Below are 17,193 nucleotides of genomic sequence, written 5' to 3'. Positions count from 1 at the left end.
AGATGGCTTTTCCAGTGAGCTTTAACCTTGGGCAATCCCTGACCTTCTTAAAATGGTGGCGGTCTCACGCTACAACATCGGACCTTCTCAAGATGATGCCAACGTCGCAATTTTAGCGTCACGATCGTAACACACATTTCCTGTTGCGCCGGAAGCGGGTATTAGGGGCTTGTGGGAACCAAGGAAGGCTCTGCTTCGGGCCGAGACACTTTGACGCGATCATGGATCGGCGGAAAAAGCCTCTGGACGTGACGGCCTCCTCGGTGAGTGCCGGTATTTATGATTGTCGGGCCTCCGCATCCTCCCCGCCTTCCCGGGCAGGGATCCCCACCTAGCCTGTGTACTTCGCGAGGGCGCCCAGACTTGGCCTCCCATAAACAGAAACCCGGCCCGGCTTTCTCCTCAAACGGGCGCCGGGGCCAACTTTCTTAGTTATCTTGGCTCTTTAATTCGGACATACGCCGGACCAGACTTACCTCCACAGAACCTGGTGTCTTTAACCGTTTGTTTGGGAATGCCCCCGTTACTCCTCAGCGACAACCGGCCGAGGCCTCCCTGACAGCCTTGTTTCCCTCTAAAGTCGGGGAAGAACCCCGGCCTGTGCTTCCTCTGCAGACGCATTTCCCTTCCTGGTTTCTCCTCCAGCCCAGGGACCAGCAGGGACCTCTCAGAACGTTGGAGAGTGTGACCTACTCCCCAGGATTCGACAGTGCTAAGTGTCTCCCACCAGAAACTAAACATTTGTTAGTGCACCCATAGGATCCAGAAAGCTGCAAACATTTAAGTTCTCTTAGACTGACAGGTCAAAAGAAGCAGTGTCATTTCAGAAGTGCCATCTGGCAACTGATACTTTTCTGAGCATCTTTCTTGTAAAATGCAAAAGTAGTTGAACAGGAAAATGTGTGGCTAGAAAATCGTCGTGGCTAAGAAGGCTTAGAAGAAAAGATGAAATTTCTGTTTTAAAATTTTTGGAATATTAGCACCTGTCCTTTGCATTAATAAAATCCTGCTAACATTATTTTAATAGGATTTCCTCCAGAATACAAATCATTGAATTCAGCCATTTGGATTTCCCTTAAAAGTTAGCCTGTGATGCTGGGCTTTGCAAGTATGCGATTTGTAAATGACCCAATGTATAAGCAACTTTACCCAGACCCTTAAAAGGAAAGTCAGTATATCCTTTTAGGCAGAATAACCAATGGTGACTGACAACTGAGGGGGGTGGGCACAGGTACCCAGTCGGTTGCGTTGTTGCTTTGCCCTCGCCCTTACTGAACCCTGTGGTTCGCCTAAACATAGTTTCTAAAACATACGGAATAAAATTTGGAACTGTTCCTTCTCACTCTGTCCACTTTATTTCTAGCTCTTGAAATGTTGCCTATTTTTTTGAGACTTAGCTCAGAGCTGCTTCTTATCATTCAAATTGTAGAAAATGCTTCCTTAGCAGATCTTGTATGCTACTTTCTTCCACTGTTAAAGACATTTACAACATCTAACTTGTAGTATAAGTTAGTATGTTATCGTACTAGCTTGCATGTTTTTGGAGACAGGAGTATGTCTACTTCGTATTTGTATCCAGATCTTCAGTGTTAAGTACCAGGCACACACTGTGGTACCAGACACATTTTGCTTTAGAAATAATGAGCTGTTGTGATGATTAAATGAAATTACAATTTGAAAAAGCCAAGTACCATGGCTGTCAGAGAAGGTGCTTAGTGGTGTTAGTTGATGCTGAATCTAAAAGAGTTAGATTTCACTTACTTTGCTTTGTTCTTTTCCCCTTATCCAGAGAAAGCCTTTCTATGTCGAAAGAGTAGAAATGCATTTTCAGCAGAGCTGTGATGAAATATGGTCTGGTTTTGGATTTGTATTGGATTCTGTATTTGAATATTTAATTTTGTCCATTTTTAGGAATTTAAAATTTTCTTTTTTTTTTTTGTTAAAGATTTATTTATTTATAAGAACCAGGATACAGGCCAGATGCACGGGAGGGTGAGAGGACTCACCAGAGACAGAGAGGGGAACAGAACAGGCAGACTGATGAAATACACTGCTGAGGGGAGCAGCGGGAGCAGCAGGAGAGGTCTGCCTTGCCAAGTGGGACCCTCACTGACTGGCTGGTATTGAACCGGCGCTGCAGAGGCTGTGACAGCTTCACAGCGTGGCGCTCAACCGCCTGCGCCACCAGGGGAGGCCCTAAAATTTTCATTAAGAATTGCAGTAACAAAAATCTAGTCATTCATTAGAATTAATTAAATGTTTTTGTTTGCTTATTGTTTTATTTTAGTTGGTAGACCTTAAAGCTGAACTCTTCCGAAAACAAGAAGAATTCAAACAAGAAAAGCTTCTAAAAGATTCTGGAGTTTTGGGAAAACCAAAAACAGCTAATAAGGTAAAACTAATATCTAATTATCTCCATTGAGTCCAGTCATGGTGAAATTATACAATATTTAGTTTTTTTTGAAAATGTCCAGAGTGTATACTGCAGATAAATGTTAAGAAAAAAATATCTAGTGTTTGAACATCTACATGAAGTGATTTTAACATTAAATAGAAGTTAGTGAGATTACCTAAAAGCACATTTAGTGCTCTAATTCTTTAGCACCACTTTTGAAGTAGTACATGCTATTCATAAGTGGTTTATTTACATTCTTTTGGAGATCATCTGGTTATGTTGGCATTAAAAATCCAAATAAAGATAAACAATTGATGCTATAAAAATATAGCAGAAAATATCAAGGTCTTTAAGAATTGTGAATGGCTTTCCAATTGTACATATAATGATATCTACTATTTATATTAATTCTGTGCAATGTAAATGTAAAATACATATTAGAGTCTTTAGGTTGTAATTATTCAGGAGGGAAAAAATAGAGAAGTAACCATACAGTTTTATAAAGAAATTCTTTATGTAATTTAGGGCTTTCCTTCAGCTCTAGTTTGTCTGCAGGATATAGAGTGACTGCCAGGACATTTACTCACCTCCCTTGATACCTAAAATCTCCTTTTTTCCTTCTGATGTACAAGTAGAGTGGTTTTTGCCGTCATTTTATGGTTTGTTTTATCTTTTTAAATTATTCTCCAGAAACCAAGTATTTGGAGCAAGCAGAATGCAGGGGTTTCAAACCGAGCTGAGAAGGATGCTGAGCAGAAGATTGAAGAACAGAAGACTTTGGACAAAGCAAGGTAAAGTTAAACTGAAAATGTTACCTTTGAGGCTGCCCATGTGAAGAGATGACAGTTCGATTCTTGCTCTTTTTGATTTACAATTTTAATTTTTGTCAGATGTACTTGTAATTGTATTATAACAAGAAAAAACAAGCTCAGTTTCAAAGGTGAGCCTGATTCCCATACCAAGCCTTTGTTAGGCACTAGGATTTAATAACAAGTGTTTAAGAAGTTCCCATGACTGTTCTGGGATGCTGGGTGGCGTGACATTAGCATTCAGAAACCGAATTTTCATCCCAACTTTTTATTTTGAAAAATTTCAAACCAGTAAAATAATCGAAAGAAAAGTACAGTGATATTCTAATGTCCTTTACCTAAATTCACCAATTCTTCACATTTCTTTTGCTGTCTCTCTCCCTCTTTCCTGCCCTTTTACCCCTTTTTCCTCTTTCCCTCTTTTCCTTCTCTCCTCTCCTCCTTCTTCCCCCCCGGCCCCCTTCCTGCTCCCATGTGTAGAGAAACTTTGCTAGATAGCATGATACTTTAAATGTTTCAGCTTAGATCTTCTTGGCACAAGGACTTACTTTATCTTACATGACCACAATACTGCTGTCATACCCATGAAATTTCACATCGATAAATATTGTTAGCTATTTTGTGGTCCCTATTCAGGCTTCACCACTTATCCTAGTAAGTTGAGACCTTTATAGTTTTTTTAAAAATCAAACCCAGTATTCAGTCACAGATTACACATTTAGTTGTCATATTCTGTTAGTCTCTTTTAAACTAGAAAATTCCTTTGCTTTTTTGTTGTTTGTTGGCATTTTTGAAGGGTCCAGGCCAGTTATTTCTCCAGTGTCCCACAATCTGATTTGCGGCACATTAACTGTTTTTGGTGAGGGTGCTCCATACGTGATGATTTGTCCTTCCCATGAATCACGTCAGCATTCACATCTGTTCAGATCATTTTTGGTGATACTTGGTTTCATCACTTGATTATCACTTGCTACTTACCAGTTTACATTGAGGATTTCAAAGTGATTATTTCTAATTCTGTCACTCTTGGTATTTTTTTCATTTGCTTTGTTAGCTGGCACTCTTCTGTAAAGAAGAGCTGTCCTATTTGCGCTATCACCCTGGACTCAGCGAGAAGCCCAGGTGTCACTGTCTGTCCTGATAGCCCCGGATGCTCTTAGGCACATTGCAAAATAAAAGCTCTGCAGTTGTAAACAGTGGTTCCTAAGCTTGCTTAGCTCGATCAGGTCTGAAAACAAAAGGCAGCAATTTGCCCAATTGGGGAATTGTTTTTCTTAGCATTTGACCTCTCCTCAACATGCACGAGACTTTACTTGATATGTTCAATTTGAGACATCTTTCTCACTACTGGGCATATTCTCAGAATTTTGTCTTCACTGAAAGGTCCCATGGTCTTTTATTATTTATTCCTTACTCTGGCCCTTTGCTGTGATTTTTCTTTTCCAATAAGTTTTTACTTAATGCTTTGGTTTCTCTGTGCTTCGTAAACTCCAAGAGAGCTAGGTTCTGCCTAGGTGCTCCTTGCTAAAACTGTGCTTGGCACGGAGGAAGCATGCAAAGCCAAGTCTTTATGACCTAGATGATGGAGCTGAAATTGACATGTCAAGTAATTAATCTTCATGATACCCCTAAGAGGCAGTGCTGTGTTTCGCATCTGTTAGGCAGTAGGAACTGAGGCAGAGAGAGGTTACTGAGCTTGCTCCAGAGCACACAGCCAGGTGATCAAGTCCTTTGCTGCCTCGGGACGCCATCAGGATGCAATTGCCCCTATGAGGAAGTGTGAGCCTTCACAAGTGAAAGCTCAGGTGACTTCTTGGGGCTCTTTACCATCATTAAATATTTCTAGAATAAAGAATTGTCAGTCTTACCTGGTCTGCACTCACTAAACTCATAAATGTCACCAGCATTAATGTGAGCAGAGAGGCTATATAATTGAAATACCAACTTTGATGTCTTATTTTTATTAACTATGTGTCACGAGTAAGTCATGTTCTGTATAAAACAGGCATATTTTAACAGATTTATAAAAAGTTGGTCTCCAGCTCCTTTAGAGAAGCCTAATAAGCTGTAGAGCCTGTGTCTACAAACTGTAATTCAGAGACTTGCATTAAATTTGGATTTCCTTTGGGAAGGGTGCAAATAGAAAATGTTTTTGTTCAGGCACCTTTTTACTTTTTGGTACTTATTTAAGTTGCATTTGGCATCTAAATTAAGTTGGAATCTTAGTTCATTCATTTAGACATTCTAGCGATCAAGCGCCTGCTGTGTCATTGTTTTAGGTGCTGGGATACAGTCACGAATGAGTGGCATGCAGGCTGTGCGTTCACGGAGCTCATGTTTTCATTGGCAAAGTGGACGTGGTTATGTCTGAGGGCCCCCTGGGGGCAGCAGTAGTCAGCTCTGGTCTGACCGCCTCATCAGGCTGAGGGCACTTACAAGACCTTTTTAGTACTTGTCTTGTTTTTTTTCTCCTAGGGAGAAATTGGAAGAAAAAGCCAAATTGTACGAGAAAATGACGAATGGAGACTTTATTGGTAAATAACAATTATTTGTTTTTACTTCTTAATGTTCTGTAACGCACACTGTGCCCTATGTTATTTATTAAAAGAACTAAGAATAGAGAATTTAAAAAATTAAATTGATTATGTTCTTTGTTATTGAAGTAGCATTGTATTATAGCATTAGATGTGAAGTTTCAGGTGTTTATCATTAAAAGTCAACATCTGTATATACTATATTAAGTTCACCACTAAAACATCTAATTCTGTCCTTCTCTATACAATTTATCCTTTTTACCCAGTTTACTCAGTACTTTTTAAGAATTAAATTGAAAACTTTCTGCATCACCACAGAGACAGCAATGATTTTCTGATTTCCAGGTGGGTGCTGGGCCACATGTTAGGGTCTCTGAGAGAACAGGTAAGACAGTGTAAGACAGACTCTGCCTCTGCTCTCCAGGGGGATGTCATCAGTGCAGAAAAATGACACAGAACAAAGCAGAGTTGGGAAACAAGATGTAAATGGATCCCGAAGAGTCCACAGCTGTTTTAAAAAAAACTGAACTGGAGAAATCATGGTTATGTCCGGGCACTGGATTAATGTTTCATTTCTCCCCTTTTAGCTCTTTTTTTCTTTAATGTGTTTATGATTGCTTTTAAGAAAATAATAGCAATAAACCCTTCTTTCCTCACACCCAGAAAAAGAAAACCCAGCCTACATGTTAACAGTGGTGAGATTTCACACACAATACAGGTTCATTGCCACAAAGCAGGGACAGTGAGCACCTGCAAGGGGAAAGGTGGGCTCTGTGTGGGTCTTACCAACTTTGGAGAGATGGGGAAAGGACTCTACCAGGGAGAGCACATCAGCGAAGGGAGGAATAGGTGAAATTGGCAGGGAGATTCACATGGCTGGGCTTAGGGCCCAGGAAAGGGGGCAGTGGGAGAGAAGCCTGACAACTCTGGTTGCTGCTCAGCCGGCAGAGCTCTGCCTTCACAGACTGCAGAGACGTGATCCCTGTGTGTCAGGGGGCCCAGCACAGGCAGGTCAGGCAAAGCTGGGGACCACAGGGAGGGGCTTTGTTTTGTTGTCTTCCTGTACAAACAGCGGCCCAGACAAGATGGCATCAGCCAGAGCCTCATTGTTTTCCCAGGCTTGTCACTCAGCGCTGGGAGTACCTCTTTCCCATTTGAGCTGTTTTGTGGCCTTTTTAAATGTTTTATTGAAATCTTTTCCTTTTGAGTCAAACTTTACTAATGTTATTAATATGGAAATCAGGTCCAAAGAAGTGTGCCTGTGAACCTGCTTCTGCCCCAGCAGGCAGGCCAACCTCGTGGTAGGATATGGGTTTGGGTGTTTGAGCAAGTGAAGTTTTGCACTCTCAGTTATTCCCCACTGCTCAGTAATAGCTATCCTGGGTTAAATTAAAGTCCTGGATTGCTGTTTAACATCCAGTGTGCCCCCTCTAGGTCCTGGCACTGTGCTTTGCCCTAAAGTGTGTTCACTGGGTTGAAAAGAATTCAGATGGATTCTTTTACCTACGTTGTAACCCTTCAGACACCATACCCCCACGGTGTAATTAGGGTACATGAAACAGCCCACCTGATTAGAGCAGTGTGTCACCTGTGCCGGTGATGGTCTCTGTGGTCCGATGACCTGAGACATATGATTCCGCCTCTGTGTGTATGGTTGGCTGGATCTGTCTCCTGAAGTCAGTTTTGTTACCTTAAAATCGCATTCTGAGATGGTATTGCTCTCAGACCATATCCTGGTGAAGTGCAGGCATTTTAGATTTTTTGTATGGGATGTGTATCCAGTAGCCTGTTTCTAGCCGTCAGGCCCTTGTAGGCTGTGTCTTTTTAAGCATCGACTAGTGAGCTGTCCAGAGCCTGTGGGGACACCTGGCCATGCGTGTGACTACGTCGTGTCAATTTGTGTGCTTTTCTTCTTCGATATCAAGAATCTGAAGGTTGATTTTTGTGTCCTAGATGAAGAAGTGGAGGATATGTATCTTGTGGATTTTACACAGAAGATCATAGACAAGCACAAAGAGATGGCAGCATTTAATGCCAATAGAGACTCTAGAAGGGCGGGAGAAAGAGATGACGATGAAGACAACCTTTCTGAAAAAGATATACCGCCTCCCCAGGACCCCAGTGAAGAATGGTGGGTAAATCATATACAATTTGAACACAGCAGCATTGACAGACTCATGTTTACTTTTTGAGAGTGATTTTGCTTGTTACCAAACTTCTCTTTTTGTTTTTCCTCACTTTTCTTCTTTTGACACTCGATATGAAGTAACACGGGGTTTGCAGATGTAGAAATAGTAGTTAAGAGAAAGAAATAATTACATGTGAAGACTGATTTCCTGCCATGTTCCAAGCCCTGTGTCTGGTGCAGGAGGCATTGATAGGCCTGGTTCACAGGTGTAAGAGTGTTGTTCCAGCAGAAGCCCATTGCTCTGACACATGACACGTGAGCTGCTCCCTTACCTGTGTCTGTGCACACTTCGAGGAGAGGCTGCCTGGCTGGGGCATGCTCTCTGTTTGGGCTGTGATGTTGCTGGCCGTGTGGCTTTAGGCCTGGTTGCCTCGCACCTTGACAGCCCGGCTCCACCATTCACTCTCAGTATTGCCCAGAACTTAGTCCTGCCTACACCGAGGCAGGCAGGGGTGGTGATGCCTAGTTCCCATAAACTCCCTTCAGAAAGTAAGATATTCTAGATTCCCCAAGAATCTGCTGTCTCTGAAGTATAAGCAGATTCTGTAAACCTTTCTTGAAATTATTGTACCTTTTACTTGTATGTAGGTAAATGCTAGAGAAAACCAAACTAGTTTTTTGTTACTGAGAAACCAATGTGTGGTAGTAGAGAGACCAGAATGAAAATTACATTGTAATGATTTTCTCTGCCTAAGACACTTTATTTATTGTCTAGAAACTGGTCCAAAAGTACTTGAGGTTGTTAGAGATGACACCATGAAAGGACCGTGGGAGTCAGCCGTCCTGAGCATTTTCCCTTCCCAGCCCAGATAACCTCGCCTTCGGAGTGTTGTTAGGAACTGCTTGGGTTGTGTGCAGCATTTGTTGATCTTTTGTCATCCAGTGGCCCTGTGGGCAGTAGTCCTTCATGAGCTGAAGGAACACCCCCACTGCTTAGGATCACAGACCCACCTCTCATAGTACTGAGGGGATCTGCATTGGTCCAGAAGCAACATTTGCATTTGGATAGAACAGGTGTCTTCTTACCTGCCCAGAAAAAGCTTACACTTCGCGTAGGTATCTGACTGAACGCTTGCTACAAGCAGTCGAAAGAGAAGCACATTCAAGGCCTTCTTCATCAATGCTTTCCCTCATCATTGTGAGCTTGCATGATTTCTCCTTTATCTGAGCTTGTAGTACTGAAATATACTTCCTGCCCCTTTGGGTCCTACCTTTTTTTAATTATTGACGCAGAACTATTTCATTACCAGAGAGAGATTTGAGGCAAGTTTTTCATGCCCTTCTGTCCTGCCTAAGGCTGCCAGGAAGTGTTGCGTGGGCATGTGCCGCCACTTCCCAGAGCCTCCTGCGGGTGGCCTGACTCTGAGTCCTCCTGAATTACTCCTGGACCTCGGGGGATTGTTTCCCCAAGGGCTTGCTCACTGATTGCTGATTACATGGAGACCTTGCTAACTCCTTTCTGCCCTTTCTGGTCTCATGGGACCTGCGAGTTTTGGAGGCCTTCTCCCGGAACAGAATAGCCTGTGATTGCTTTTCATAGCAGGAATCTCATCTTCTTTGAAAGGTTTAATGTCTTCCCCCCCTTATTGATGCCTGTATGATTATAGGCAATTTGTCAGTGATTTGAAGAGTTTGGAGGGCAGTAAAGGCGTCACATGCTACCATATGGTGAAGGGAGAAGCATTGCTAGCGGTTCTGACATTCTTTTTGTTTTTAAATTAAGCACCATAATTGTGCTGCTTGTAAAATCCTTTTGGTGGTTAAGTTCCAGGTGGTGGAAAATCTTTCTGCAGAAATACTGTAAATAATTACATGGACCATCTGGCTGGATGCTTTTCTTTCTCTGTTCATCTGGGGAAAAAAAAGATGAAGAGGAAGAGAGGAATTGCTTTCTGCAGTTGGAGGTTTTTTTTCTTGGGGCATTCAGTTTTAGGACTATAGTCATGGATTCCCAAACATCCAGTTTGTAAATTATGGGCTAACAGTTGGAATCAGCGTGTGTGAAAGAAATTGCTAGCAACAGCAAAGCCGCATGCATGGGAATCTGACCTTGAATAGGTCCACCAGAACTGGTCCCTTTCTGTGTGTTTAGCTAAAAGTTGTGGGAGATTCCCTGCCCATAATTAAAAAAAAAAATCCATTGCAATATACAAATGAAGTGTTTTCCATGAAAACCTGTCCCTCTTTCTCTTGCAAGAAGTCAAAGTATTTCCTGTTGCTTTACTATCAGCCTGACTCCCTGCTTGCACAGCTGTCAAGTTGGGGCATATATGAGGAAAGAACAGCACAGGGTAAAAGATAACAGGTAGACCCACTGCTAAGAAACAGAATGTGCATTGCATGGCTTCCTCCCTTCCCAAAATACTATGATTTGTATTAAGAAATTTCTAATTGATTGGGAAGAATTGAACCATTCAGAAGAAATAAAGAATGTCAGATTTGGGAAGACAGGAAATGAGCAAGTTGAGAATCTGTTACAGAGGATTTATTACAATGCTGACAAGATATTTGGAATTAGAAGCCAGAATAAGCTAAATCCTGCGATGTTGCAACAGTGGTCAGTCTGGAGTATTTATCTTTGAAATCAGAGTACATGATCAGCTATTTTCGACAGTTTTTATTTATTTATTTTTAATGTTTGTTTATTTTTGTGTAGAAGAACTGGGGTGTAGGCCAGAGGTGCGGGGGTTGGTGAGAGGATTCACCAGAGAAGGAGGGGGGAGCAGAACAGGCGGATCTACTGAAATACATCAGTAGATGTAAGGGGAGTAGATGTAAGGGAGCAGCAGGAGAGCCGGGAGAGGTCTGCTGTGCCATGTGGGTCAGCTCCCTGGCCAGGGATCCAACTCAGGCTGTACACTGAGACTTAACTCCTAGGCCACCAGGAGGCTCAGTTTTCCTCAGTTTTTAGAACTAAGATTAATAAAAAGCACAAGGAGCTTATTGTGTGCCAGCTTTTAACCTTAAAAGGCAAGTTCTGATTCATGGTTGTCACTTTCTGGTATGCGGGTTTTCTTGACGGTGACGCCTATGTCGGTTGTTTACTGGACACCAGCTCCTTCACCAGGGAACTGTACGTCAGATGCAGACTTCACATCTTTGCACTTTTATTTCAGGGTGGATTATGTGGACTCTCTAGGGCGATCCCGACGCTGTATGAGAAAGGATTTGCCACATCTGCTGGAGATGGATAAAAATCTTCAGGGAAGGCTGTAAGTGTATGACAATACAGGTCTGAAATGTAGACACAGATTGTCTGGTAGGGGGAGGCTATTTTTAATTATCTTTGTTGTTCTAAAAAGGAAACTCTTTTTAATGCGTAAGAAAATTAGTGTTTAGCATTCATATATGCACTACTCCACACGCAGGGAGCAACCTGAATGGTTCATCATCCATATTGTTAGCAGCTAAAAGGTCAGAGCGATATCTGCTTAGTTGGAAGGAGGTCTAGTTATAAAAATCAAATATATAATAAACCCAAACAAAACCAACAAATGTCAGTGGAGAAAGTTGTTTAATAAGGGGCAGGAGGGACTTAACATCAACTTTTTCTGTATAGATGTTTGCATTTTTAGAGCTAGATTTGTTTTTCCCTGTGTGTGCGAAGAGCAACCTAAGAGCTAACTGACTGAAACATCCCAAGGAATAAAATTACTCTCACAAAGGGCAGGTTTTGAGTAGGAAGGGTTGGGAGAACTTTGTCCAAGTTCTCCAGGTCCAGGCATGGGCAGAGAGCCCTGGGTCTGGCACAGAGGCCCTGAGCTCCAGGATGTAAGGGCCGGCAGGCCGCAGCATGATCAGCTGCCGAGGCACCATATAAAGACGGCACATAGGAGCCTGGCTCCCTCCTCCCTCTGTCAACCAGGGACCAGGGTGGGGAGGAAAGTGATTGTCTGTAGATTCCATTATGCTACTAGAACAAGGTGACTGCTTATTGAAAAAAGGTGGAGCTAGCTTTTGCAATTCCCTATGCTGTTGTGGGTCAGAAGCAAACCTCTGTCAGGAACTGTCTGTTAGCCAGAGCCATGTGGCCACGACCACTGACTGGACTGCAGCATTGCTGTGGCACAGCTCTTGGCTAAAGATAGCTTCTGCTCTGTTCTCCTGCTAGTTTCATCAGTCCTGCTAATGAGAAGACCTTATTGTCTGAAGATATGAGGAAAGAACTTCAGCGCCAGCAGTGGGAGGAAGAAGAAAGGGAAGCCCTAAAACGGCCCATGGGCCCTCTGCATTATGAGGACATTCGTGAAAATGGTATAAACATCTTTACTTTTTTTTTCATCTTGAACTAATGGCAAGCATAAGGTAGCAGCTCTTTTGAAATTGAAAATATCCCCTTTGTTCATTTGATAGTCTAAAATAAGAAGTACTCATAGTGCAAATACCTTCTTACAGAGGCTCTGTCAAGCCCAAAGTTTGTCCTCCAGGAGAAGTGGACATAGCTTCTGGCTGAAAATTTGTGAATTTTTGTTACACATGTCACTCCACATGCAGAGTGAGATCTACTTCAAAAATTTTTTTCAACTTGTGTCAAATATCACAAGTTTTGCTGTGGTAAGAAATTTGAACTGAGTCTAAGTTAGTGATCAGGAAAATCTAATCTTTGGTTAATTTCGACTCATTTCAGAGGCTCGGCAACTTGGTGTTGGATATTTTGCCTTTGCCCGAGATAAAGAGCTAAGAAACAAGCAAATGAAAACGTTAGAGATGCTGCGTGAACAGGTACGGGCTACACTTAGAGTTGGTGTTAAGAAAGACTTGAGCGGTTCCTTCCATGTTGGATCATAGTGCAAAAGGGAAAATCTAGTGAAGGGAATTCATGTGGCTGTTCCGAATGCCCTCCTGGATTTCAGAAGTAATTGCCGTGCTGTTTTAGTGTTTCAGACTTTAAAATTGTAATTGCTCAGAAGTAACCTGCTTGACTTTGGTGTCTCAAATATCGTGCATTCTGAGTGGCCTGGGTAGGAAATCAGACAGTCATTTAAGGCACTAAGGAGTAGAACAGAAATCAGTTGGTTTTCTTAAATATTAAGCATTCCAGGCTGCTCCATGAACTTCAGAAAACATCAGAGGGCTTCATAGGCTTTCTTTTGAATATCTCAGGGATAACTTCATAGAGGTGGTATGAAAATCAGTCTGTTTTCATTTTTTTTAATTTTTAAAAAAGATTTATTTATGCATACAAGAGCTGGGGTATAGGCCAGAGGTGTGGGGGGTGAGAGATTCACCAGAGACAGAGTGGGGAACAGAACAGGCAGATTGACCGAAGTACACTGCTGAGGGGAGCTGCGGGCAAGCCAGGAGAGGTTTGCTGCACCATGTGGGTTGCTCTCTGGCCAGCCAGGGGGTCGAACTTGGGCTGCAGAGGTTGCGAACAGCTTCATAGGTTGCGTCTTAACCCCTTGCGCCACCAGGGAGGCCCCAGTCTGTTCTTAGAATAAAACTAATTCATCCTTTAAAGCAAAAATATTGTCAATTTGGCTTAAAGCAAATATTTTTTTTTTTTAAAGCAAATAATTTTTAACGTTTTCTACTGTTTAGACAACAGATCAGAGAACAAAACGAGAAAACATAAAGGAGAAGCGAAAGGCTATTTTAGAAGCAAGACTTGCCAAGCTCCGGCAAAAGAAGATGAAAAAATCAAAAGAAGATGGAGCAGAAGAAGAACACAAAGGTATATTATGGCCCATCTTTCCAAACTTCAAGAGGACAAAGTTTAGTTCACTGATGTCGCACTAATAGAACTGGCAATATGGAAATGAGCCACCTAATTTTATTTTCAAGCAAATAGTATACCTTTGAAGTACTGCCAGCAGCAGTTTTTATAACCCATGCAGAGCGGGATGACACTCCAAAGAGTATTTTTAGGCTACAGGTCAGGATATTAACAAACAGGACATTGTGTTGCTTGGTAGAATGGCACAGTTTAGTGAGACTGTTGGAGAAAAGATACTTTGAGATAAAGTTCAGTGTGCACACACATGCTTTAGATGTAATATTTTGCTATGGCTGTGGTTATATATTTGTTATGTAGTAACTAAAAATACATATATATTCAAAAAAATCAGATAACAAAATAAAGAATTTAGAACTATGACTATAGACAGCTCCCCAAAAGACTGCTCCAGAAGTTGGTGGTTTGGAGCTTGGTGCCCACTGGCCCTTGGAAGCACTCTTACCACGTGGTTACACTGGCCTCCTAGATGCGCTTGTCTGGGCCAGGCTGCCAGGACAGAAATCCTCCTACAGACTGCCTCACGCAAGATGGAAGTCCTTTTCTCTGTTTTTACACCGCAGGTGGGGAGGTGGCAGAGCAGGTGGTACCTCTGCCCCGATGGTCACCCACCATGGCTGGCTCCCCACACCCTGCTCATAGTCTAGCCCAGAGGGACAGGGGAAAGGGAAGGGGTTTTTTTAGAGTGTGAGTTGGAAGTCGCAACCTCTGTGTTTACATCCCACTGGCCAGAAGTTGGTCCTTGGGCCACCCTGACTACACGGAGGCTGGAGAGTGGCCTCTAAGCACCCAGCTGCAACTGCGGCGGGGGGCATTCTGTTCCCAAAAAGAAGAGGGAAGCGTGAGTTTTAGAGGTGTATAGAGGCCTCCAACCTCTCTCAGAAGACTTGTGCTAAGTCATGCACCTTTTTCTGAATCTGAACAGGACTTCAATCCAGTGAAAGGAGACCTGACACACTTAGTAACTGGCAGCTCTGTCTGGTTTCGTATAAATGCTCTCCTGGTACCATGTTAGACTCCACATGTTGCTTTTCTTTTTTTGCTCTACTCCTAACCATCAGTAATTTTCACAAGATGTGAAGGGCTGCCATGTAAAAATTGTCATTTTCTTTTAAAATATGGCCAAAGTTGAATAGCCTACTGTCGCCAGGCTCCAGCTCTTTCTCATCCTGACTCTCCATGCTTTTCCCGAGACTCTCACTTGTAGTTGAGCATTTGGAGGTTTCTGGTCCACATGATTGCTAGTCTGGGGAAGCAGAGTGACAGTGAGAAACATGGAGCCTTTGAAACCCACCCAAGCTGGGTTTGACCCTGGCTCTTGTCATTTTCCACCTATGTAGCTTTTCTGAGCTTAATTTTCCTTATAAGATAGGGGGTGAGATGGGAATGCCAGTACTGACTTTATTAGGGTTGTTACAGGAGTGAAAAGGACATTATATTCCAAGTGCTCAGCCCACTGCCGGGGACGTGATAGATGCTCAGTCATACTGATTGTTACTTTGCTCTCAGGATTAGCATGTTGTGTTTCTGTTTAATTAAGTACCTTTAAGCGTTACTTTAATGAAGTCTTATTCCCTTATAAAAAATAGATGGAGATGTTATTGGGCCTTTGCCACCAGAACCAGCTGTGCCAGCTCCACCTGCTGCTGCCCAGAGCAGCAAAGTAGAAGTCATCGTTCAGGAGAGGAAGGACACCAGGCCCGGGGTGCCGCATGTCCGGGAGTGGGACAGAGGAAAAGGTAGGGACGGGCTGCTTTCTGTCAGGGGGACCCCAGATTCTCTGGTCTTCCTGACCAGGGTGTGATTCTACTGCATCTTTGTGGTCCTTTGCAGCTTAAGGAATTCTCCACATCCCCAGATCCCTAATTTCTTTTTAATACATCTCTTTTGCAAAATGTGATTACAGAAGACCGGGATCTGGGAGCCTTCATGTCAGCAGGCTTTCTTAGATGCACTTGGGTGAAGTTTCCTGAAGTCATGCTGCTTGTAGTCTTACTACTTTCGAATGCTGTGTCTCAGTATCTGCTTTTTAAAATTTGATATTATTTTTGTTCTGTGTTTTTATCACTTTCTTTTGTGCTCAGTTAAAAGCTGTCTGCATGTTGGAATTTTACTTGAATTTAACATGTGGTTCTGTTGAGTTATGCAAAAATTTCCTTTTTCTGTGGCCTCTCTTGGGAAAAGGCCCTGGTTTATGTCTCTTTTAGTAGCACATTAGCTCATGCAGTTCAGACTGGTGAGAGAAGGCACTTAAGTAAAAGATAGCCGGTAGGCAAGCGCCTTGAGTTGGAGTTACTGTGAGAAGTAGAGGTGAAATACTCTGCAGAAATTAGGTTTGGACTGGTCCCTTCCAGAACTCAATAAAAGGCAAAATTTGTGTTTTGGTGTGAAGTTCTGATAAAATCACATCAAGCAAATGATTCGAGTATTAGGTTTTTCCTGCCTTTACTCTCAGGTGTAATTTTAGTGCCTTTTCAGCAATGTCTCTAGATCAAGATTTTCCATAGAGCCTTTCTCAAATCTTTTTTTTAAGATTTATTTATTTATTTATTTATACAAGCACTGGGTACAGTCAGAAGTGCAGGAGGGTGAGAGAATTCACCAGAGCCAGAGCGGGGAGCAGAGCAGGCAGAAGGACCGAAGTACACTGCTGAGGGGAGCAGGGGGCCGCAGGAGAGGTCTGTGTGCCATGTGGGACCCTCCTCCAGTGGCCGGGGATCAGCCGGGGATCGAACCGGCGCTGCAGAGGCTACGGGCAGCTTCGCAGCCCAGCACTCAACTGCTGAGCCACCAGGGGAGGCCCGCCTTCCTCGAATCTTACCCATCTAGAAGTGGTCATTTCCTTTTCTTACACTTTTTGTAGCTGTTATGTGCCCCTTGTATTATAGCTTTGTGTTGCTATCCTTGTTATCCATAGAATTGGAGGTAACTTTTAAGAAATACATAATTAAAAAGTAATATAAAAATTCAACCTATTTAATAATCAGTACGAATAACACTTCTTCTCATTTTCACTAGAATTTTCTTTTGGATACTGGTCGAAGAGGCAGTCAGATCTCCGGGCTGAGAGAGATCCTGAGTTTGCCCCACCATCGGATTACTTTGTGGGTCAAAAGAGAACGAATTCTTTCAGTAACCAGACGTGGAGCAGACCGGAACCAGCACTGAGTGACCCGGGGCAGCCCTCTGGCCAGAGCCTAAACTCTAGCTCTGCACATGCGTCAGCTACTCCTGCCCCCAGCAGCCCACCACAAGCCCCCCCGGTCACTTTTGAAACTCTGGATGATATGATATCATATTATAAACAAGTAACATGAACTTAAAAACATTCTGAGTTGGGTCTGTGTTGTTGATGGCCTTCCTGTCCCACAGCAAGGAAAGTAACTTTCGGGGCTGAATGTATCTTTCTTTTCTGTGCTCTCTTTGGAAGGCACAGACTTCAAGTTGTATTTGTCAGCAGGGAAGAAAGTAAGTGGTACTGTGGGAGCTCTTGCCACTTGGCTATTAATTTCTTTCTAATTGGTATGGAGACT

General features: G+C 42.8%; 1 protein-coding gene across 1 annotated transcript; it reads left to right on the top strand.

Annotated features, from left to right (window-relative positions):
- Window positions 1-6: 6 nt before the first annotated feature.
- On the top strand, window positions 7-16,986 carry CCDC174 (coiled-coil domain containing 174). Its single transcript, XM_037523599.2, has 11 exons — window positions 7-263; window positions 2,288-2,392; window positions 3,086-3,186; window positions 5,680-5,738; window positions 7,692-7,869; window positions 11,043-11,138; window positions 12,038-12,180; window positions 12,554-12,648; window positions 13,468-13,600; window positions 15,250-15,399; window positions 16,679-16,986. Exons 1-11 carry the CDS (start codon window positions 222-224, stop codon window positions 16,975-16,977), a joined length of 1,401 nt encoding a protein of 466 aa, XP_037379496.1. The 5' UTR covers window positions 7-221; the 3' UTR covers window positions 16,978-16,986.
- Window positions 16,987-17,193: the final 207 nt, after the last annotated feature.

Source organism: Talpa occidentalis, unplaced genomic scaffold (assembly GCF_014898055.3).
Source record: "Talpa occidentalis isolate TD23 unplaced genomic scaffold, MPIMG_talOcc4v2.1 talOcc4.10, whole genome shotgun sequence".
NCBI lineage: Eukaryota > Metazoa > Chordata > Mammalia > Eulipotyphla > Talpidae > Talpa > Talpa occidentalis.
Note: the sequence above shows the minus strand (reverse complement) of the source record. Positions and strands in the feature narration are given on the sequence as shown.